The sequence below is a fragment of the Pezoporus flaviventris genome, unplaced genomic scaffold (assembly GCF_033815535.1).
Source record: "Pezoporus flaviventris isolate CSIRO_AGI_PZ_B2104156 unplaced genomic scaffold, CSIRO_AGI_Pfla_v1 ptg000015l, whole genome shotgun sequence".
In the NCBI taxonomy this organism is placed as follows: Eukaryota; Metazoa; Chordata; class Aves; order Psittaciformes; family Psittacidae; genus Pezoporus; species Pezoporus flaviventris.
Window position 1 is genome coordinate 16,151,064 of NW_026892563.1, and position 24,891 is coordinate 16,175,954.

The window sequence follows — 24,891 nt, forward strand, 5'->3', positions numbered from 1 at the left end:
AATCCCAGTAATGAATCTCTTCATTTCACATTCACAAAAGTGTATTTTGAAACAACCTAAAGTGAAGGACAGAAAAATCAAAGTTTTAGTACATAGATATATAAAATTATATATGTATGTACATTTATATTTCACATTTAAAATCTTTCGCACAGAACTGTGTGCTAGCTGTGCCATTGACAGGACAACAGAGCATACATAACTGCATTTCATAAGTGGTAGAATTTTCGTAGTTGTATGCATTCTTGAGTTACATTATTCTTTTAGCTAGCTAATTAACACCTATTTTTTGTCTATATTTAAGGTAATAGTAGTGACACTCCATTACCTGAAGATATGAGCCCTTTTAGCAAGTATTGTTCTAAGAAATAAGTTTTTCTTAGCGGCTGCTTTATCCTTCAAATTGAGTCTTAGCGATGGACTAAAGGATTTCCAGCAAAGGAGCATACTCTCAAGTCTAGGATGACAGTATCAAGTAGTCAGGGTAGGCTGGACTAGAGCAAGCAGAAAAAGAGGAGGAAATTGAATTAATTTTCTTATTTTGAAGTAGAAGATTATGGCTTGAATAAAAATGTTCTTGGAAGAATGTTTGTGTCTTCACATGTGGTGGTCTTTGTTTCTATGCCTTATTTCCCCCCCCCCCTTGCCTACAGGAAATGCATCTCGCTTTTCTGAAATGGCTTAAGGAAAATGTAGATGCTGAAGGATTAAGAGCATCCAGCAAGGTGTCTCTTAAATTTGTTTCATCCGGTGAATCAAAAATGGAGATAACACCATCTGTCATGCCAGTCATCACTGAGACGGGAAGCTTCTCATCTGAGCATTTCAGCCTGAAGAAATATCAACAGAATCTTCAAACAAAGAAGCTTGGAAAGATTCTTCTTTTTAGTGAAATTACTACAACAACACAGAATCTTCTAGATGGGTAAGAAAGTGATCTACAGCATACCAAATAAGCTTTCTGTTCTGGAATTCACAATTATAGTCACATGCGATGTTCAGAACAAAAAAAAAAAGCCCAACCAACCAAAGATTATTATCTTCTAGGTAGGACACAAAATATCTTTGCTTATCTTTGTGTTCACAGAGTATTGATTGATAATATTAAGCCATAAAGGGTGGGAAAATCTGTGTGTGACAACTTTTTCTTGGTACTGTAGTTTAATCGCTATTTCTCTGGCAAAGCATGAACATCACTGTAGGAAAGGTCAAGGTATTAAATATACATATTTAGGAGTTTCTATGCATTTTCTAGTACAAGTTATTTTCTAAGCTAGTTATTTGGCAAAAGTAATATAAAGTAGATTGTGGCCTTAATTTTAATGTTGCTGTTTTTTCTTATTCCTTTTATTGAGTATTTCACTGAAATGCTCTTTAGTGGTTTGTTTGGATTTTTTTAAACATTGATTAGGGTTATGCTAGGCATTCTTTCATCATCACATAGATGACTCTTGTGTGAATGATCTGTGGGATACCTTTGAGAAGGTAATTCATTAGAGTTTTGAGTGGGATTAAGTGATGTGAAAATCACAGTTACTAAATCTTAGGTTGGAGTCTATGTAAAAGACTATACTGTTACGTTTCATGAAATAGTCTTATGGAAGTTGTTGCTCTTCAGGACAGGTTATTCTATGTGTGTTTCAACCTGCAGCTATAACTTTTATTGCCAGCTACTTTTGAATATCAGTGTTAATTTATCTGCAGAAATTGAAGATTAATTTTACTGTTGAAAATAACCTTGGGAATTTTGTTTTGGATTTTTTTTTTTAAACAACATCATCAGATAAATCATCTTGAATGTTATTGTGACTGATTAGTTAACCAGCAAAAACAGATTTACTTCTTAGCTAAAGAGCCTAAATTGTTAGACTGATAAAAGTCACAGAATATGCCTTTTTGCAAGTAATAAAGGTGATTTAGTTTATAATACATGCACACAAAATCTGTAAATGAGGATGAGTTATAACAGTATATAATGAGTTCATAGTCTTACAGTTGGCACTATGAAAGAATTAATCAATTTTGATTTATGCTAAAACATTGCAATTTTTAGGGAGAGTTGGAATTGAAAAAAAAATTGTAATTGGAAACTATTCTCTGTGAGTGCATATGTACTTATGTACACACGCATTATTAAAATGTTGCTGTCCAATTTTGCCACTTCCCCTCCCCCAAATCTACATACTCATCCTTCAGTTGATTTTGCAATAGCTTTTGGACACAGAGAAACATGCTTGTTGAATAAGATGCCACAAAGAAATGAGTTATTTTATAGAAGCATTTGTAGCAATTTCTTTTTAATTTTTAATATTGGCAACGTGTTCAGCCAACTGGATTGAAAGTAGAAGTACTGTGAAGAAAGCAGTGAAGTGATAATAGGTCAAGACCTTTCTTCTCGGATGGTTGTTTTTGGTGGTGGTTCTCAGTAACATTATTCACAGTAGGATGAAGTATATAATTCAGGGTTTTGTGAATTTATTTAGATTTCACAGGCTAAATAGAATCATGTCTAGCCAATTTATATGGGATCATATTATCAAGAAAGGCAAGGGAGCTAGGAGAAGTGGTCTTGGTTTTTCAATGACTGTGGAACCTTTACTCTCTTATGTTTAAAGTGTTGTACCAGCAGAGTGGTCCGCACTCAGGTTGCTTTTTTACATTGAGGTAGTCCAAATGTAATGAAGTGTTTACAGATGTAGGTCCTCGAGATTTTTCCCATCATGATGCAGTTTGAGTAGTCAGTTTTCAGGTAAAATGGCTCTAAGTAGTTTATAGTGGGAAGATGGTCCTAGTCAGATTATAATTTGAACAATTAAATCTGTTTTACAGAATGACTTCTGTTTTAATAAGTTAAAATATTTGTCATGGGTATTATGTTTGACCTTATTGTAAATACATTGTTGTCATGGGCAATAGAATCATGTAGTCCATGTGACTTTCAATTCAGCAAAGAGAGACTTCACATATGATAACATTTCATAAATCACTACAAATTATTGTATATACTGTTAGGCAATTTTTATTCAAGAAAGAAGTTCTCAGGTTTTTAAGATACTTCCAAATAAACCAATATGAATTTGTTAGGTTATGTATATGAGACTTTTTCCTAATAGACAACTCTGAGTGAAAGGAGACTATATCTCCGGGAAAAATGATTTTCTTTGCTTGGACGAAAAATAGGTACCTATTGATTAATATTGATTCCCAGAAAAAGATGCAATACCATGTTTATGCAATCATGTGTTACAGTAAGCACTTGTTACGTGATAGACTCTCTTAGGGTCTCTCAAATTTTACCAAGGCCGTGATGATTGAAAATATTATACAGACACCTCAAGAATTTAATTAGTGTGATAAGTAGTAAATTTAGTTAGTAAACTGTTTAGTATATTATAAATAAACCTAGCATTTAACTTTCATTACTGCAGATTTTCTTATACCTTTCCAACCAACTGGATGTCAAACTTTTGTCACTCTTCCTTTCCACTTCCCCAAACTTCATACCCCCCAAAATTAAGACGTGGAAGCAGAAAGTGGGCTGGAACTAATTTAATGGCTGAGCAACCTCACAGTAGAGAAACAGCCGGAGCCTAATAGGGGTCTTTGTCTGCATTTCCACCCTGGCTGGTAACGTGCCAGTCAAAAGTCAAGCAAAAGAAACAGGTGGAAACTATTAGACCTGTCATAAAGTTTGAAAAATTGATTCTGGAGGCTAAGTGAATAGATTGAACTTGACAGTGTTGTCCTAAAGATTCTAAGGGAAAATTCTGTAGTTTAATTTAGGATCCCTTGATTGTTCATTAGCTCTCCAGATGGCAGGTCTTGGTGGTTTGCGTATTAACATACACACTGTGTTATCACTGGTGTACATTTATGTGTTGTAAGGTAACAGACACAGTGTGAATTCACCTGTAGGTATCTAAAATTAAGTGGCACTAGTCAAATTGCAAAATAAAGATTTATTTCAATGTCATATAGTTTTAAATTATTAATATTTCTTGGATGGTTTATGTTAAAAGCTTTATTTGAATCTTTAGAGGTTATTTTTGAAAGCATTTCTAATTTTGTTTCTTAAACTAAAATCTAAAATCCTTACGAAAGATTTTTTCCTCTAAAAGGAAATTCTTTCTGTAAGTTTCATTTCAGAAACATTGCCTCCAAAGATATTTTTCCTAATGCCACCTGAACAGGTTAGGCTTGCCAGAAAGAGTTCCACTTTCTCTTACTCTTTCTCCTCTCCTCAAAGTATGCCTGGGATTGCATGATTTAAGATAAAACTATTACTTTTGAGGGTGCATCTGGTATAGTAATACAGTGTTACACTGTAGAGGCATTCTTATTAGATTCACAAGATTTAAAATTGATAAAGTAGCATTTGTACCACACTCCAAGTGGCTGAAATGATTTCACAAGTATTTAATGAAGAAATAAATTATTAGGTACATTTCTGTTTTATTCTTACCAGTGTTTTATAGAATCATAAAATCATATAACCTGTTTTAACATTTTAGTTGCAGATTTGATTTATACATGATTAAGCCAGCATGTAATACGTTTTATATGAAATCCCATTGTGGATCTGTTTTCCCCAGTATTTAGGAAGCGCGAAGTGCTGTTGTTAGGAAGAGTTTGACACAGAACCAGTGAATTTTAGTTGAAATGAAATGTGGGATGAAGTTGCTTTCGTATTTGCTGAATAGGATATTTAAGTAAAATGTCAGCTTAGAATAAACAATATCCAAACAGTTAAAAACTTTGAAAAATAAAATCCTTTACATCACTGGTGCCCTTTTAGGGTTTTTTATGCTTTTCTAGATTCATATTGTTGAATTTTTAAAAATTGTACTACAGCTCTAATTTTGGAAAGTGAGCATTACAACTCATTTTGTTTTAAAAACTCTTTTAGTTGTATTTAGTTTAGTTGTACTCAAATGTGTGTGCTACTAATACAGGTATGAAGTAGTGAAAAGTAAGAGTAGTGTATAGTTGAAGGAATGGCACTTCAGAGGCACAAGCGATCAAGTTGAGATTGACAAACTGTATTTTTTATTAGTGATTTTTACTTTTTCCAAATCCTTGTGATGTTTTACTCTGTGTAAACACAAGGGCCTCATGTTTAGTCATTCCACGCGCCTCGGTGATCTCCCTTATTTTCTATTTAAACAAGACATTAAAAAAATCAAATTAAAATCAGGTAAGTCATGGGGAGTGGGTTAAAATGTCATTTGAAGATAGAAACTTGGCATTAACATAGCCTTCGCAAAATGTGCCATAGTGTCACACTACTTGTTTTCATTCCATCATCAGGCATACCTGTTCAAAGCCTCCCCTCTCAGATTCTGACCTCAGAATTCCACAAGGACTGTAACTCCAAGCTACAATTATTCTTCTTACAGTTGTTGGCTCAACTTGATCAACCATATTCTTAAAAGCTATGAAAATTTTTTACTACTTTTAATATTATTTTAGCTAGCCATGTCTCATAATCTAGGCTGAGGTGGGTGGAAGAAGCCGTTTTGCTGTAATAGTCAAAACCAACTGTAAGTTGTGTCACTGGCCTCGTGTCTCTTGAAGATGCATAGGTTGTTGAAGTACAAAGTCTTCAAAGAATAATATTTTTCTTCTAGCATGGCAAGACTGTCCTAGTACATTAATAGTCTGATAGAAATAAATATTATCACCAACATTAACAGTTTGTAAAAATTAAACCCCTATGCCCTGGTTCCTCAAGAATGTGCGTAGGAGAGCTGGAAAATACCATGGTGGGCAAGAACAATGCCTTTCTCTCAGGAAACAACCATTGCTGATGGATATTTTAAAAATGTGTGCTGATAAATCAGTCAGTTGTGTTTAAATGGTGTTTGTATTATAAGTTACATAAATACAATTTATATAATCTTTTCTACAGATAACATAACCAAAAATAGGATATTGGTTTGGATAATGAATACTTCTTTGTGCAGAAAGCTCTCACAAATTGGAAGAGGAATGCTTTGCTTGGTAAATGTCTAGCTTAAACCATAAAGTTAGATACTAGCGGTGATAGACCTGCACTTCAAGGAATTTTATGCTTTTAATCTACGTTCCTCTTATTCAAGTTAGCCGTGATATAATATAATCTTCCTTTGTTTTTCATGTCATTTGGATTACTAACTTCAGAATTTCTATTTTTTTTTTTATTTGTAGGGTTGAAGGGCTTTTTAATCTTAGAAGAAAGAAGTTAGTGCACTGGAATAACTACTATGCTTGTTTTCTTTGTTTGTTTTTTTTCATATTCAGTATTTTGTGCCTTCCTTTGGCTAATAAAGATTAGCTCAAATAACAGAATATGTTTGTTTCTCGTAAATTAATTTCAACAGTAATTTTTGCTAATTTAAGTTTAAATGTATAATATTTCATAGTTTATTTTTCCATTCACTTCTTGGTAGTGTTTTGCATCATTCAGTGTTAGACAAAGCTGTCCTTCAGGCTGATAACAAAAGATCATGCACAAATTTTTGTAATAAAGCCAGCAGTGTGTTTCTTTCCTTGGCTGTAGAAAGGGAGGAATTCGGAAGTTTTTGGCAATGATTTGGTTCTGTGCCATTCCCAGACTCTTCTCTGCAATACCATTTTTCATTACATGCTTGCTGAAAGATTTCTGTATTAGGATTTGTCATCTCTTTTGCATCAATTTTCCGTGCCTTTCTTTCCACCTGTTGTGAACAGTTCTTTAGGGCGCTAAACAATTAGGTCCCTATTTTCATGTCACGCACCTTGTGTGTCTGATTTTTCATGGAATTGAAGGCAAAATATGTTTCTCTTTATTTTTTTGTTATGTAAAATCAGTAGATATTCTTCCTGTTAACAAAGTGGGCCCCCCGCCTGCACAGTTTCTGTCAGGGCAGGGGGAAGTTTGGCATTCCCAAAGGGGAGTGAGTCATAAAAAAAGATACCCGTTTTGCAGAGCAATTAACCCATGTTGAACTCTTATAGTATATTGTATTACCCTGCTGCTGGAAGTTCCTGAACAATTCGCATTGTTGTATGAATACACATGTAGCCTTGGAGCACTCATCATTCGTTAAATATGAGAGGAAACCCTGTAAGAGTGCACAGTTAAAACGAGAGTTAAAGAATGGAAATGTTTCAATTACGTTTTACTGTTTTGTTTTACATGGTGCTATTTTCATGAACACATTTAAAACACATTTTTCACATTAAGATAAAAAATTTGAACACTAAAGTTACAAATCATAACTTTTTTTTTTTAAGAGGATTAACTTGAAGCAGTATATATGTAAGAGGATACAATATATAATATATTGGTTTCTATATTTATAATTATAGCATATTACATACATATTATCACTACTTGTTTGCTAAATCCATCACAATTTTGCCTTTGAATTTTAACTTCTATTAGTAAAAAGAAATGTTGCTTAAACTTAAACGACTCAAAAGCACTTACAGATTAATATCTGCACTTTAATGAGAGATATTCATGATTTTTCAGTCATTGCTTTGCAGCATATTGTTAAGTATAATGGTCAGTTCTGTAGTGTCAGTGAGAATGCTTATCAGGTACGGCTATACTTGCGTTCATCAAATAGCTTTCTTTGTGCCAAGAGACCTGCCACCTTATTGCCACCCATCCAAGCTCGGACTATAGCCTCTAACAAAGTCATGTGCTTATAGTAATAAGCTATAAAACTCAAAGACAGGCATAAGTCAGTGTTGAACATGACCTATTGACTTAAAAAGGGGAGGGTAAGGCATAGCAAAACTAGATATGTTGATAATGTGGTGAGATGAAACAACCGCCCCGCCTCCCTAATTAACCTCATTGAGCAGCTTGGGGTTTGGACAAGTGGATCTGCATTTCTCCCCCATACCTTTTTATTGTAATTGTTATAATCATCTGGCTAGTAAAAGAATAAATTAAAGATGTTGCATTGAGATAAAACAGAATAGCATTTAGGTTTCTAAGTGACTTGATAATGTGTTTGATTAACAAACTGCCCAAATTATGTGTGGCTGAGAAAAACCCAGATTAGGAACTAACAAAGAATCTAGTTGGCTGGACACTGTACATGTTCTTTACAGTTGACTTATGAAGGAGGTGGGCTGGAGATACTCAGCACATGCAGGTTCCAAACAGACTCCCTACTTTTTCAGAAAATGGGAATTCTGGAGAAGAGGTGGAGCCCAGTACGTGTTGATTTGGCAACTCCTCTGGTCATTACACTTGCTTTGGGTGATGCATAGCGTCTACCTACCTCAGCCTTGGAATTATACCTACGGAGTAATATTTGTCTGATTGTTTTAGGAAGCTGATGGGAAGAATTACTATTGTTAGCCATGGAGACAAACATGCTGTGTGCTAAGTTTTGACTTTAACTACTTTTATTTGAAACAACAATAAAGATCTGAATGCTGAACTGTAGCAAAGTGCAGTTGCGCAAAGTTTGAATTACTCTCTCGAGATGCCAGAATCGCATTCTTACTACACAGGGAAAAAAGCATAATCAGATTTCTTAGAAACTCAAAGTTAGATCATGGCTTTCAGTTTCCATTTGCACATCTCCATCTCTTCACCTCTGTGCCCTTAATAGGAAAAAAAAAAAAAAAAAAAGAAAGAAAGAAGAAAAAGAGGTTGGATTTACAACAGTATGAAGCCAAGGTAAGGACTAAGAAACTTATGGCATGGCTGTTTAGGGAAGTTTAGACAGCACCTGTTCCAGTGTTGTTAAGAATAAATACGCTGATTTTTGTTTGGTTTTATGCTGCCAGTCAGAAGATAGTGATTTAATTTCAGAATAATTCCCTGATTGTTTCCAGAGCCAGAAACTTTCAAAGCTTGTGTAATTTCTAACTTAAGCAGTAAACTAAGAAAATCCCACAGAATCTGAATTCTTTACCTAAATCCCACTGGCCTAATTTATTTTCACTTATACTCCTAGTTAAAATATTTTAAGAATCTGTTTGTATTCAAACGAAGGCTTGCATTTATCACACCTCATATCATTTAGCCTAAAATGTCATGGCCTCTAGAATGGTGTGTAAAAAAAGCGAGGTTCCCGCACTGCAGTTTTGTGATCCCCAGGATTGCTATAAAATGCTGTACCTCATGTTGCTTTCAAAAGGATTTACTGGCATTGTTCTTGTTGCCTAAATGTTAAAAATGGATGAACTTCCAAATTTTTTTTGTAAACTTGAAATGGCACTATTTTACTGAAGATACTATCTAACATTAAAAAAATACCACAAAAGTGTTTTAAAGGCTTCTTCCCTAACACAAAGTTTTATGCCATATTACATTAAGTAGTTACAGAATACAACTATAAACTGCCCCATTTTTCATTTGATGTGTGTTTGAATGTATCATCAGTCTGTCCGTTCACAGAGGAAGATGAAGAGGCATTCGGAAGAAAAAACAAGAGCAGAAAAAAAAAGTAGGGAGATGGAGGCTGAGACCCAGAAAAAAGGAAATAGAAATAAGGCATTCAAGGGAAACAATTCTTTTTTGCTGGGTGTTTCTTTAGCAAATATGCTAAACTTAAGCTAAAATAATGTGGATGTAGGATGATTGCAATATTAATTAGGGAAAAATCTACATGTTGTCAGAGTGCTTAGCAAACCAAGTACTGATCAAGCCCAGTACTTCCTTGTGCAAATGACAAACTGTCTACTAAAAGATAATTTACATTGGGTTTGGTTTCTTCTAAAGTCATAAAGGCTGATAATAAGTCCACTTAAGCATGTGGTGGTTCCATTTCTTTTTCTTTTTTTTTTCCCTTGAAAACTGGGGAGTATGAGGAAAGGGAAGCACTTTATTTTTTCTGAGGCTAAATGACAGTTTTGCTTACAGTCATAATTGATTCTGCAAATGATGACGTCCTGCTTTGTTTATTTTTAGTCATCCTTCTAATCTGTCCTACCATCATGATAACACCTAACCAACATCCTGCAAATTGCTTATATTTCATGCTTCCAAAAATGTAGTTTACAACATATCTCGTTGTACTTTATGGGTACCATGTCATTCATTAAACTGCATTTTACATGACAGTAGAAGAGCTTCAGAACTCATTCCACTTGACTGTGATGGTTTCTATCCATTAACTTACTATCTTTATTCAAATCCCTACATAGGCAGTTAAAATTTCAAAATGGAGTTTCATTCACCCTTTTCTAAGCCCCTAAAATTTATTGATAGACTTCAATGGGCTGTGGGCTTAGTGAAAGAGAACAATGTATTTTTATACTGCCGCATCATCTTTCAGCTAAAATATTTCTCCCATATAATCAGTTGCTTTGTTTAAATATAAGACTTGATTTTCTCTTATGTCTAAAGGAGAAACTAATTTGGTCTTGCAGACTAGTTGGTACAGAGCCAGCTTCCTTTTAAGGGTGCGTATTGCACGATATGACCATTGCAGTGAAACTGAGATTTACAAATACTGAAGGAATAACTTGCAGATAATGCTTTAGGGTCTAAACATTTCAGTCTTCATTAGAATAAACCAGGACTTGATGCCCTCAGAACAGTTATGTAATGTACTGATGTAAACGCAGGTGTCAGGGGTATCAAATAGGCTTACAAGTTGTTTTCAAGCTGTGTATTACTGGCATTGGATATAGATCTTTGATGACGTACTGATCTTGCATCAAAAATATTTTCTTTCCTTGTTGAATTGCAGAATCATTAGGGTTGGAAGGGACCTCTGGAGATCATCTAGTCCTGCCAAGGCAGGGTCACCTAGCACAGGTTACACAGGAATGTGTCCATGCAGATTTTGAACGTCTCCACAGAGGGAGACACCACAAACCCCCTGGGCAGCCTGTTCCAGTGTGCTGTCACTCTCAAGGTAAAGAAGTTTTTCCTCATGTTGAGGTGAAACTTCTTGTGTTTTAGTTATGGCCATTGGTCCTCTTCCTGTTGCCAGGCACCACTGAAAAGTCTGGCACCCTTCTCCTGCCACCCACCTTTGAGATATTTATATGCATTAATGAGATCCTCTGTCAGTCTTTTCTTCTCTAGACTAAACAGGCCCAGCTCCCACAATCTCTCCACATAAGAGAGATGCTCCAGACCCCTAATCATCATTGTGGCCCTATGCTGGACCCTCTCCAGAGGGACTTCTGAGGAACCAGAACAAGCCCTAGGAGAAAGAAAAATGTTACTATTTATTTTCTTAGGGTTTTTAAAACCAGTTTCCTTCAATAAGCTGTTTGTGCTGCTGGCTTCTGAAACAGCAATTTTGTCAAGATCATACATTTGTGTAGTAATACAGAAGAATGCTTATATTATCTCAATAAGCCATCTGTCAGGCTTATATAGTTTAAAATGTTGTCCATAGATGCAGAAAAAAAGAAAGAATATTATTTTAGAGCTTTTAAATTTCAAGACCAGAAATTAGATAAAGAGTTCTCACTCAAGTCTTGATTTATTAGCAAACGATAATGTGTATATTTTACACGGAGTATGGTACCAGATGTGAGATAGAAAAGAAATTGCTGGGGGCTACCTGCTTTAATGTACATTTAAAATCTTGTGTAGTAGTTGATGTCATGTAGAATTCATGGGTTAGAGAATAATTTTAAGTTAGTACACCATGTCTAGGTGTTCCTGCTCTGGCAGGGGGATTGGACTAGATGATCTTTCGAGGTCCCTTCCAATCTCTAGCATACTGTGATACTGTGATGTCAGGTTAGCAAGGATTGATACTTTCCATCACAATGTATCTGTCTGTTTGAAAAAAAGTGAAATAATCACCTTTTGCCAAGGTTTTTGAAAAGCACCTGTGAGTGGCTTATATATGTCTTGTGGACAGAATTTTTAATGGGAAAGTGCTGGAAAGTCAATAGAACACTGTGACTCCAGCTTATTGTCCTGTTGTTTTGTTTCCATCTAAGCATTCTGCTGCCATTCAGTGGTTAGATTTATGTGGTTTTCTTCGGAACTAAGTGCATATTTCTTCTGGGGCTTGTTTTCTCCATCAGAATACTGACAATGTACAGACAGAAAAAAATGGATGGAAGTTGCCTCTGCATGCCACAGCACCAGCATGCTGTAAAGCCTCAACGAGGAAAGAATCCTTATCCCAAGAGACTTCTTACTTCTAAGAAGTAATGGCAATTTAAGACTTTTAGTGTAGCTGGTTGAAATGCCTGCTGTATGGAAACAGTCAGCCTAGGAAACTACATTCAGGCACAGAATATCACCTTTGCAGTGGAACTGACTATGCTAATCTTGTCCCTAGGAACTGAAGTTTGTTTGATTAACTCAGGATTTCCACAGAGCCATGTGCTGTGGCCACAGAGCTGGAAATTGATTACAGAATATATTGTCATAGGTATTTCACTGCATGCTATGTTCCTCAGGGTTTTTTTAACCCTTTTGTTGGAGCAAGATGGAGAATTATTTTGCTCAATAGCCAAACATGACCTTCACATGCACCATAAATGGTGTTAATTTGGTCTAGTAATTTATAAATTATAACTTTAGGTATACAAAAGACATTAAAATTTTGAGGCACTTTTATTCTATTTCTTAATCTCTGTTATAGATAAGGATTGCAAATTTATGCTTATCTTTTGTGGACAGTGAAAAGAAGATTTTATATTATGCTTATTTCTATTCCTAGTATTTTCCTCACATGTTTCCAGTATTTTGCTTTTATCAGTAATTTTTATTTCCTTATTTTTTAGTTTTTTATTTGATTGCATATTTGAGATAGGTAAGATATAAGTTTCTACAATTTAATTAATTAGCATGAATCACTAAAACTGGAAATTGCACAACTTGTGTCTTTTTTTAAATGTAATTTCATGTTAAAATAATTCTGGTGGTTGCTGACTCATAAGGTTAAAAAAAAAAAAAGAGAGAGAGAGCAGGAATCAGTCTTATTTCAGTTAGGAACTCAGATCTTGAGCTGGTATATGCTGGGAAAAAAAAAAATTGGTTTGGTAAACTGTATTGAATTGAGCTTTTCCTATACTTTATTTTCTCTTAAAACTCTTCGCTAGTCTGCTTTAAATCCTGCAGTTCTGCACATGGTTTGGAACAGGTAAGATGTAATGATTAAACACTTTAAAAAGAGGACAGCTGACTTGAAATGTATAAATTATACATACTTCTGATGTGTATCGTCAGGAATTTGCATGCTGCCTTCTTTACTTTCCCTGTTATTTTTTATTGCTTGTTCTTCAAAAACCAGTTAAAACATTTATTATGCTAGAGAATGGATTCAAACTTCTGACTGTTTTCACAGTATAACTAAACATTAGTATCAAGTATGAAATTCAGCACAGTTCCACCTTCTTTTTAACTAACAGCAGAAATACTTAAAAAAATATAAAACCAAAAGGAAAGAATGAACCTGAAGTTGAACTGTTTTCAGCTATGTGTTGCATAAATAACAATTTTTTTTCCTACTGTTTTATGCAGAAATAGGAGTAGACAAGAAGTTACAAACAAATGTCTTTTGGGGACATCCACAAGAATAGATTTAAACCATTGTATATTTAATACCAATTGATACTATTCTGCGAGACTCATCAGGAGACAACACAGGATTCTGTGGAAACCAACTAGTAAAGGGAACAGGGAAACCATTCACTCTGAAGATTTTAGATACAAGAAAATCAGATTTTTTGGGAGTAGGGTGAAAGGAAAATGGGAGAAAAAGTAAAGTCTGAGTAAAAATGAAGATTTCTTTATTATGAAGTCCAGGTTGACTAGTAAGCAGGTCCTGTTATGCGTTGGACATAACAGTTCAGTCTAGGAGAATGTCTTCTGATCATTAGCTCATTGCTGAAGTTATGTTACCATTCCAGACTCTTCTTTTATTTCAACATGGCCTGAGCATAGAAAGTATAATAGGTATTTTTAGGAATGCAGATAATTTGAACATTAGGATTCTATCTGATAACCTGTTTTCTATCTAATGTACTGTTTGGAGGTTTCATCATTCGGTGGTCATCAGAACAGATAACATTTAGTCATTGCCAAAATATGTTTCACTACTAACTGGGTACAGCTGAACAAAACCTGTAACCCTTTACCTGTGAATAAGGAGCAAATATTCTCCACTTTGCTGAAGCTGTAATACAGGGTGTTCATGAAAACAGAATTATACTGGTTTAGAGGAAAAATGGTAGTTTGCTATGAGGCATTAGCTTAACAAACTGGTGTGCCAACAGGAGAGGTTAAGAAGGGTGAAAATGTTGTATTTTGATATTTTGCCAAGTTAAACAGTGAAATATTGTGAACATGAACCAAGTGAAATGGAATGCTTTCTGCTTGGATTTGAAAAGAAAAATCTCGGTGAGTGACTGACAATTCAGAAGTGGTAAAGTAGATAAGTACCCTTCCTTCCCTGCTTCCTCTTCAACTGAGGAAAAATTGCTGAGCAAAAATCTGAAGTGCTGATGTGTTTATTTTAACACTGGGAAATACTTATTACTTCAAATATTTGCCTGCTTGTATATCATATCTATTATACCACATGTGCCACATACAAATTAGGCATGGCTCATAAAGTGCAGTAACCCTAGATTTTTCAAGATTATGGATGTAAATTTTCCTTTTATTTAACTGTTCTCTAACTCATGTCAGGGAGGCTTCCTAGTGATGGAGGTCTGTAGCTTTTAAATTAAAATCCTCAGCAGAATTCTTCCCGTACTTTACACACACACTTTATTCAGTTCTATAAAGAAATATCTTCAGATGATGTTAGCATAAGAAATGTAGAAAAGGAGGTTGCGTTTTCCAGATCCAGAACCAAGTTCTCTCAATTAATTGGCTAGTTGTGCAGCTGCATTTATCTAGCACCTAGCACACGTTCTTGGAAATAAGGAAGATCTTTTTACAGTGATGATAACTATAGAAGTAAAGCCTAAACTAAATTCAGATTACAGATTACTAGATCAGAAATTAATAAAATATAAAAATAGAACTAGTCAAAGTATGCTATAATTTCTTGTTCACTTTTCCTCTTACTGTGACATAATTCAGATTAATATTTTATGCGTGTGTTTATCTTGTACTCTATATCTAATGGACGCTGGCACGGGAAACTTCACATATTAACTTGGCTGAAGAGAAAGTTGGCAGTTTTTTCCAACAGCACCCTACTGTGGGCTTCACAGAAGAGATGCCAAGCAGCTTTGCAGGCCAGCCTGCTGGGACTCTACTCTCCCAGATCTAGCTTGCTGTGGAGCCAGCTGGCAGTCACATCCAGTACAGTGCTAGGTGACACAAGTGAACTGCTGTTCAGTAAATTAGGATGTTTTTTTCCTAATTAAACACAGAATTGCAGAAAGACTTGTTGTGAATGTCTTTACAAGCTTCAACCGTGTATCTATTAAAAAAGCTAGATTGTGGCAGTTGTGTATTATGAACTACCTTCTAATTTTTAAAAAATCACAAACTTTGAACGTTTTGTTTTGAATCTGTCATGTACTTCACTATTTCTAAAAGTCTCTTTTTATTGTGTGATATTAATATCATCAAGGGAATGAGCCGTAAGGCAGAAGTATTTGCCTAGTCTGTGTTTTCAGTTTTATGTGTTCTAGTAAATCTGAGGTGCTTCGTTCTGGTTTTCAGGTTTCAAAATACATTAAACATCTCTCCATCTTATGCAGTGGCTCATACCCACCTCATTACAAGGAGGGTAGGAATATGATCCCTAGATGTGGTTTTTCCTAAGTAGGTGATTATTGGTGTGTATGCCATTTGTGCACAGATTTCTGCACTGGACCATATTACATAGCATATTAGGTCTTCCTAGCATTAGTTACATTTACATGTAATTTTTTTTTCTGTGTGAACACATTCTGGAGGGTGGTTTTGAAACACTGATGTTCTTGTTACTAGGATATGTGTGGTGTCTGCATTATTTGCTAGTAATCTGAGTTGGATTTGGTTTCAGAATATGTGAGCTAGTTTTATGTCCACTCTGATTTTACCTACGTCTGTTTTAAAGCACCAGCTGTATGGCAGATGCTCACATTAAGGTTTTGTGTTTCAAGCAGAATCGACAAATTCTCAGGATACCTTATTTGCTTCTACTGCAGATTTTTCTCCTTCAGACTCAGCCAGTCCATAATCATGAGTGTATAACCATTTCAGTCTTTTGTCAAAATCTACTGACTAGAAGCTGTTTCCCTCCTTAAATTTCTCCTCTTCTCTGTATTGCTTCTCTTTTGCCAGACCATAATTGGTGAGTAGCATCTACAGGGGAAAAAAAATCCTCTTCTGCTGGTTCATCTCTATCAACTCAAAATTTTTTCATTACGTGCAAGAAATTATGACATGTTTATGTTTATGCTTTGCTTTGTTCTTCACTATATCTACGTCCATAGTTCTTTTGGTCATTCAGGAGTCTGGGCTACTGTTAGTCAGTCATATGCAGCTTGTATAAGTAAATGGCACAAGTGATCCTATTGTCTAACAACAAATGCCTTTATCCTGTCCTTCTTGGAGAGCAGCTTCTTTTTTTGGTGACTGCAATCAATCTACTTGGCTTTGCAATTTTCTTTTTGTTTCTGGAATTAGAATCCCCTTGCCTTGCCTTTTTTTTTCTTTCCACTGAACTCTGTCTCATAATTCAAAGCCTTGTATTTAAGGTGGTACAACAACAGTTCTGCAAGGAAGTGGACTCATAAATTAATGCCAGAAATAGTACTGGCCATAAAGTACTCAGTGTAATATTTTCTCTGCAGTAATCCTGCTGCTGCTTCAAGACTGACTTTCTCATGTTTTTACTTGCATGTAGAATCACATAGCTTTTTGTTGAGGCTGTGTGTGGTTTTAAGGATACTTACAAAGTAGAACTGGGTACAGCAGTTGTGTTTAAATTTACCTGTCATATTTGTGCCACTTTCCAACTTTCTTTTTCTCTTTTTTTAAACCTACAGCTGTTTTCAGCAGGATCTAAGTATATGACTCAAGGCTACGTGCTCTAACTGAAAATATAATTTGACCTTCCCTAATGTGGGAATTTAACAGTCCTGCTTGGGATTTCTTGAGTAATTTCTTCTTTCTTCTCCATGTGGTTCATAATTTTGCTTCCAGAACAAAAGGCACTAGCCCTCTCTATATATTTTTCAGTTTTTAGATATTTTTAAAAAAACACACCTGGTAGAAGAGGTTTTGTTTCTAATGCATTCAGGTACACTAGTATGTCAAATGTATTTGCAGTTGAGAGCTTTAATAGCGTAAGCATGTGAAGACTTCTTCAAGGAAGCAAGTATTTACTTCTTATCTTTTACATGACAAAATTTAATCTTACAAAGTGGTTTTGTGAATAAGTTGATAACAAAATGTTACTCTGATTTTTTTTATGCTTGGGGTATGATTAGGTTTGGTCCTGTTCTGGAAATTAGCTAGAATAGTTTTCAAGGGTCTTCTCCAGCCCTTTTTAACGTGCAACTATTACGCTGTGTGTTTTCAGGGACAAATTATGAAAGAAATTGGATTGTAACATATTTAAGAAAAATAAAATATAATTTGGTCCCCATCCTTTAGTTCTACTGCTCCATGCATCTTTGATTCACGAGGTTTATGATAAGCTAATATTAAAAAAAATTTTGTGGGAGCTCTTTGTTGTGTTGACAGAACATAATTCAGAGAATACTAAAATAACACTTTATTTCAACAGTTAAGAGAGTTTGGATTGTTAGGTTTCACTTTCAAAATCAGCTGAAAAACCCTGACTAAAATGAAATTTATGTCTCAAATTCCAAATGACATCAGACAACTTGCTTTTTCTATGGAAGATTTTATAGCTGTAAAATAGGTGTAAAAAAGGATGTTGAAAAAAGTTGCAAAATAACTCCAGCATATATGTTTGTGGAAAAAAACCAATTTCTTGCATAGTATCTTATCACAGAGATAAAAAAGTAGAAAGCCAAAGGTATATCCTTTACGTTTGAACGTAATGGTCAGCAAGCATCTTTCTAAATTATATTTATGTTGTTAGGCTGCAGGTGTTGAATAGATGCTGTCTCTATGGAAACCAAAAGTTTATGTGGATGTAAAGAGCTTTGCAGAGTATGGTGAAAAATGTGTTACGCTGAATTTTTTTCAATCGGGCACAGTATGATATGTACTTTTTATACTTACAGTACTGCGGATTCTACAAAACAGCACAGAGGGGATGTAAACCAAGTTATTTTTGACTTGTAATGTAGGAGATTTCTGATTAGTTGCACTTCAGTAATTACAAAAGGGTAGTAGCACTGTTGATATAAATTTAATACTTGTGTCGTGCACAACAGAAGCATGAGCAAGAAGAAAGCCTTGGAAGCTCAACTAGGAATGCAAATTGCACCCTTTGACCCACTTCCCACCTAATTGAAGTGGGTTTTCTGGTAACAGGTCCTAATTTAATTCTGCAGTGATGTCACAGAAAACCGCCACTGCTGGAACTGTTTCTGCAGTCCTTATGCATGGTTCTGCAAGCAATAAATGAAGCTTTCTCAAACTATCCTATATGTGTCTTTGGTCATTCCAAGTATCTTTTTAAATGTAGAACAGCAGTAGGTCCAGTTTCATCAGCTTTAAAATTCTGGTCAGAAATTATCCTCCAAATCCCTCATGCATCAAATCAGTCAAGACAACACCTTGGACATGCTGCTGAGGGAAAGGGTAACAGGTCTTCCAGGAAACTCTCTGAACATTGTGAAATGCTGCCTGAATTTTTTATGCCTTGTCACTGTATATCTCCTGAAATATGCTGAAATAGCAGTGATGCCAAAAATTAGGAATATAGTCAGTGGCTACTGTTCTTCTGGCAGTTGTAGCTTCCAGCTCCAGTTGGATACATCTCCACACATATGAAACTGCTATATAAAATAGATGTCTCTGGAGGCTCAAGTTTCAGAGACTATAGTTTGTAATCTGGTAAGGGTTGCCATTTTTTATGTTTGTATTACACCTTCTGCCAAGTACTTATGACAGAATTATGGACGTATGAAGTGCTTAAACAGAGACCTTGAGAAAGAATTCCTCAGAGGAAACAATATTTCCTTACTGTGGTTAGGTGACTGGATGTCTATAGACCACTATTTCATTTGCACTGTGTTGGGTAAGTGCTGGTTCATGTGGGTGGCTCATTGGTTTGTTTTGCTAGGGATGCAATATTTCCTTTTCAGGCACTGCTGCTACTGATAGATAATTTAAAGGTTGATGTGTGATAGCTTTTACTCATTTATTTTAGATGCAAACACTAGTTGTCCTTTTTAAGAATGAATGTTACAGATGGGTGCCACCATTTTGAAGTACTGCCCAGTGAAAAATTGAAGATTGCACCTGTCTAGTTCTCTGGGAGAATGAAGCTAACATAGAAGTCTTTGAACTGTCAGATACATCCAGCATGCCTTTTTTGTGGGCACATACATAGAACTGACATCGATGAAGTTATGTTTAGAAAGAGCTAACTCTGAGAAATTCAGCTGCCCTAAGACAGTAGAACATCAGCCATTTCAAGAGGCATAATGAGCAGCTAGCTACACTCCTAATTCAGACTGCTGTAAATAGGTAAAACTCTGTTTTCATGCTCTTAAATGTGTTTCTCAGGAGAAGGTTGTCTTCTGTTTGGAAGATGTTGTGTCCACTTGCTGATTCTTTCCGGGTGGAGATTAGTGGGCTGTAATTTCAATTCAGTGTTTGAACAGCCAGCCTGCGTGAGCTTCTGAAAGTGTCTGAGTCCAGCTGATAAGCTATAGAGACTTTCACTTGCTTGATTTTGGTCAGCTCCAGCAATGTAATATTGGTAAACATCTAATTGAGGTGAGAGTGAAGGACTCTGCTCTATGGGGCATACGAAAAGGAGGGACTGTATGGGTTGTGTATATTGGGGAAAAAGCCTGATTATTTTTCTTTTTTCTCCAGCATTCACAAATACATGTGAATGTTCAAACACCATTGTTTTAACTGCTGTTTACATCTCTCGTGTTTGTGAGTTGGTGCAAAGGATCGAATGTGGTAATAGAAATTTGCCTTACTTACGTTAGTTCCAGATAGATAACTCATAGCTGCAAAGTTTTATTCAAGAAGCTGCCACTTTTGCAACCATGCAATAAACAGAGGACCAGAGCTGTCAAGATGATTTCTTTTACTGGGGTTAGAGCTGTGGAGTTTTAAAAAGATAACAGTATTACAATGATAAAAGTCAATAGCATTTTTGTTAAGTGTCAGCAAGCTATGTGAAGCTTGGTAGCTGTGTAGGTGACAGTAGCAGACAATTAGCAATTTTGAAATCAGTCACTTTATTTCAAAAATTTGAAGCAGAGCAAATCTGTATTAATTCTTTATGGTGGATCCTCTACTTTAAAATCTGTTGATTTAGTTCATATTAAATGTGTGATGATGCAAATGATGCCCTGCTGATGTTAAAGGAGAGAAGGAGGGGGAAGAGGGAGAAGAATTAGAGATTTAACAACCAGAGAAGAGGAAATAGAGCAACTCTTGATGACTTTCCTAGTCAAAATACCAACCTGAGGGAACGACTTATCTGCCATGAAGTAGGTGTATAGTCAAATCAGTCTGGATACCAAGCTTTTATGGGTTCTCTGAACTAATTTCAAACCAGCATATGCAACACTATTGTACCTGGTTGAGCCTGGATTCCTTACCTGCATTAGATTGGATTCCTTACCTGAGTTAGCCTGAGAATTGTGTTTTGCTGCCTTTCTTACTATTTGCAGATACTTGAGCTCACTAGTGAAAGCAAGTTTGGGAATCTCACATGAATCTCAATTGCTGCTTTTAGCTTGCTGCACACATAAAGTCTTGGATTACTGACGCTGCAAAGAAATCTAAAAGCTCTACCTAGCAGTGATGCTTATTGACAGCCTGGTCAGTTATGCCAAGGATATCTTTCTTAATTATAAACATGCCTTCCCTTCTGTCTTGTCTTTAAGCATAGTTTTCCTAAAATGAAACCTAACAATACATTAATATTAACATTAAATGTTCAAGTTGGTGTTTTTAATAATGGGGGGTGAACCTGTGCACCTCTGCAAAAACTTCTACTTGGACACTGAGAGGAAAAGAAAATCCCACAGATTTCACTGGGTTTAAGTTCTGTTTTAACTTTTTAAATCACACTTAGGAATGTAGTTTCAAACCTGCAAAAGATGATAGTGGAATAGCAGAATCCAAACTATGGAAGATCTTAACTTTTGAAAGCAGTTGTGTGTATCCACTGGTGTATATACTGCGCTTGTTAAAACAAGAGGTTGCATAAATATTTGAGTTTTTAAAGATCTATCGCAGTCTTTTTTAAAGCTAAATGTTTTATTATCCATATTTGTGCATAATATCTTATTTCAGAAGTGATATTAAGTATGTAAATGGCAGAAATGTGGATTTGTCACGTAAGTAGTCATAGTTCTCTCTTGTTTCTTCCTTGGTAAATCCAGCCTCGCCAGGAGACGAGGCCAGATTATTTTTGTGCTACAGAAATCATTCCAAAACAAACCCTCTGTATAGTTACATTATCCTTCAATGTAAGGAACATGTTTGGCTTAAATATTGCTGACATCTGCCAAATGTTTCTTTACCAAGTGTTTAGTGTAATTTGCAGTGAGCTGGTGAATACTTAATGGTTTTTGTAGAACTTCATCTTTTATGTCCTCCTTGGTTAAAGCAAATCCTTTCATCAGCAGTGTTACCTTTGTGCTGGGCTTTTTTTGCTAGTTAGATCGTGCATTTCCCACACCCAGTTTCTTTGGGATTTCTGGGATTTGATTTGGAAGCCTGTGGGGTTTTTTAATTAAGTGGTACTGAATAATATCCAACGAATATTAAGTGGTATAATGAAGGGATACATTTTTTCATTTAACTCCTAGTAAAATGTAAGGATTTTACCTTCTTTGGCATCCCATTTTAAGTTGTATAGGCAAAGTTGGATCAGTATTGAAATGGGAAATTTAAAAAGTTGGTGGAAGTGGTAATGATAGCTTTTCTTCTCTTCCAAGTCTTTATGTGCATGTGCTGCTAGTTCTGTTTTTATTAGGAAATGTTACTCCTTTTTCTTCTCTCTCCTTCCTCACTTCCCCAGGGAAGAAAAATATTCCAATCAGTTCCATAAAAGCAGGTTAAGCCACTAAAAGTAGCTTTGCACTGTGAATCGAACCATTTTAAAAATAGTTTGAATTCTGAGGGGAAGGCTGGAGATGGGGTAGTTTATGTCACTAAACTTTCCTTTTTATGGTAGGAAATGTACCTGAAGTCTCTGGAATTGCCACAATAGGGTCGTACATTTTTACAAACAAAGAATAATGTTAATTCTATTACCTGCCCAGTCTCAAGTATATAATTAATGATATTCTGCTCAGCTAAGTTTAACTTGAAGATAAAAATCACATGAATCGAAAAACTTAGTTTACAGATTATCAGTGGTAATCTCCAGACTTCTCAGCCCTACAAAATAAAGCTACCCACTTCCTTTACAAGAAATAAAGAAATCCACAGTCCGTTTAGTCTTCTAAATGCTAAATGAAGGAAAAATGGCTTGGAAAAAAAATCATAAGACATTGAAAATATCCTTTCTAGTAAGTCGCAGAGAAGATGGATAGGGTGATAAGTTTTTAAAGCAGGCAATATTGGGCCAAGCTGTGTAAAGACAAGTCGTTATTGATGGGAATGTTTTCTGAAAGCTCTGATGTTTGCTTTCAGATTTAGCTGTTGTTTGGACAAGAAGGGCTCATATAACTTTTTCAGATCTGTATAAGCACAACTTCAAGGTTGCAGATATAAAGAACTTTTACAAATTTTAAACTTTCATCTATGTTTGCTTATTTTTAATTTTTCCAACTGTGTACTACTACTGATAGTAGGAGGTGCTGTTTAGTGTTTATTTCCTAAAGTGGGTTTGCTGTAAAATGTTCAGCAAAGTACGTGAAGTGGGATCTTCTTCACGTTTGGTACAAGCCACAAAATTTTAAGCTTTCAAATGAAATTTTACTACAGAATCATTAATTTTCCTGTGGTGAAGTAGAACAGGTAGTAATAGAAGTCTTTTTAAATGGCTTATAATTTTTTTTTTTAATAATTAATTTTCTTTTTAATAGATCAGCACTTGCCATGAATTTATGAACTTTATTATAAGAATTCAGACTTTGATTTTAGTGACAGACTTTTACATCACAGCATTTTTCCTCCTCCTTTTCATAAATGTCTTCCCTATGTTGAAATATTTCAGGTTTGTGTATTACAAAGAGTTTTTCCCATGTTTAATCAATATAGTTCCAGGTGGAAAACAGGTTCTTGGGAATGTAACTGAATTTGTTCAGGAAGTCTTTCAGCTGCAGGTTGCTACTCACAATTGGGCCCTTTTCTCAGAACTTCTATTACAGATCTGGTTTACAGTCATAGAATCATAGAATAGTTAGGGTTGGAAAGGACCTTAAGGTCATCTAGTTCAAACCCCCCTGCCACGGGAAGGAACACTTCACACTAAACCATATCACCCAAGGCTTTGTCCAACCTGGCCTTGAACACCGCCAAGGATGGAGCATTCACAGCTTCCCTGGGCAACCCATTCCAGTGCCTCACCACCCTTACAGGAGAGAATTTCTTCCTTATATCCAATCTAAACTTCCCCTGTTTAAGTTTTAACCCATTACCCCTTGTCCTATCACTACAGTCCCTAATGAATAGTCCATCCCCAGAATCCCTATAGGCCTCCTTCAGTTACTAGAAGGCTGCTATGAGGTCTCCAAGCAGCCTTTTCTTCTCCAGGCTGAACAGCCCCAACTTTCTCAGCCTATCTTCATATGGGAGGTGCTCCAGTCCCCTCATCATCCTCATGGCCCTTCTCTGGACTTGTTCCAACAGTTCCATGTCCTTTTTATGCTGAGGACACCAGAACTGTACACAATACTCCAGGTGAGGTCTCACAAGAGCAGAGTAGAGCGTCAGGATCATGCTCCTTTTCATGCAGCCCAGGATACAGTTGGCTTTCTGGGCTGTGAGCGCACACTGAAGCTGGCTTATGTTCATTTTCTCATCAACCAGCACCCACAAGTCCTTCTCCGCAGGGCTGCTCTGAATCTCTTCTCTGTCCAACCTGTAGCTGTGCCTGGGATTGCTCCAACCCAGGTGTAGGACCTTGCACTTGGCATGGTTGAACCTCATGAGTTTGGCATTGGCCCATCTCTCAAGTGTGTCAAGGTCCCTCTGGATGGCATTCCTTCCCTCCAGGGTATCAACCGAACCACACAGCTTGGTGTCATCGGCAAACATGCTGAGGGCGCACTCAATCCCACTGTCCATGTCAGCGACAAAGATGTTGAACAAGACCGGTCCCAACACCGATCCCTGAGGGACGCCACTCGTTACTGGTCTCCAGCCAGACATTGAGCCATTGACCCCAACTCTTTGTGTACGGCCATCCAGCCACTTCTTTATCCACCGAGTGGTCCACCTATCAAATTGATGTCTCTCCAATTTAGAGACAAGGATGTCATGTGGGACAGTGTCGAACGCTTTGCACAAGTCCAGGTAGATGACATCAACTGCACTACCCCTGTCCATCAGTTCTGTAGCCCCATCATAGAAGGCCACCAAATTGGTCAGGCAGGATTTCCCCTTAGTGAAGCCATGCTGGCTGTCACCAAGCACCTTGTTGATTTTCATGTGCCTTAGCATGCCTTCCAGGAGAATCTGCTTCAAGATTTTGCCAGGCACAGAGGTGAGACTGACTGGGCTGTAATTCCCCGGGTCATCCATTTTCCCCTTCTTGTGTTTAGCACAAAGTCACCTGATTAACTCACACTATAGCTGAAGATAGAAAGTTTACTGGGTGCCTTCTCAAAGAGCCAGTCTTGGAAATTTCTGTGCAAATTAGTGTTCCTGAATTCTGGAGTACTAATGAACAGCTGCAATGGAAAGAT

At 36.2% G+C, this 24,891-nt stretch overlaps 1 protein-coding gene across 3 annotated transcripts in view; it reads left to right on the plus strand.

Annotated features, from left to right (window-relative positions):
• HLCS (holocarboxylase synthetase) overlaps nucleotides 1-24,891 on the plus strand; it is a 119,174-nt gene that overhangs the window by 40,677 nt on the left and 53,606 nt on the right. For all 3 annotated transcript variants that reach the window (XM_061453572.1, XM_061453574.1, XM_061453573.1), the window contains exon 6: nucleotides 654-925. In XM_061453572.1, coding sequence (XP_061309556.1) covers nucleotides 654-925 — 272 coding nt within the window. The remainder of the gene's footprint in view (nucleotides 1-653; nucleotides 926-24,891) is intronic.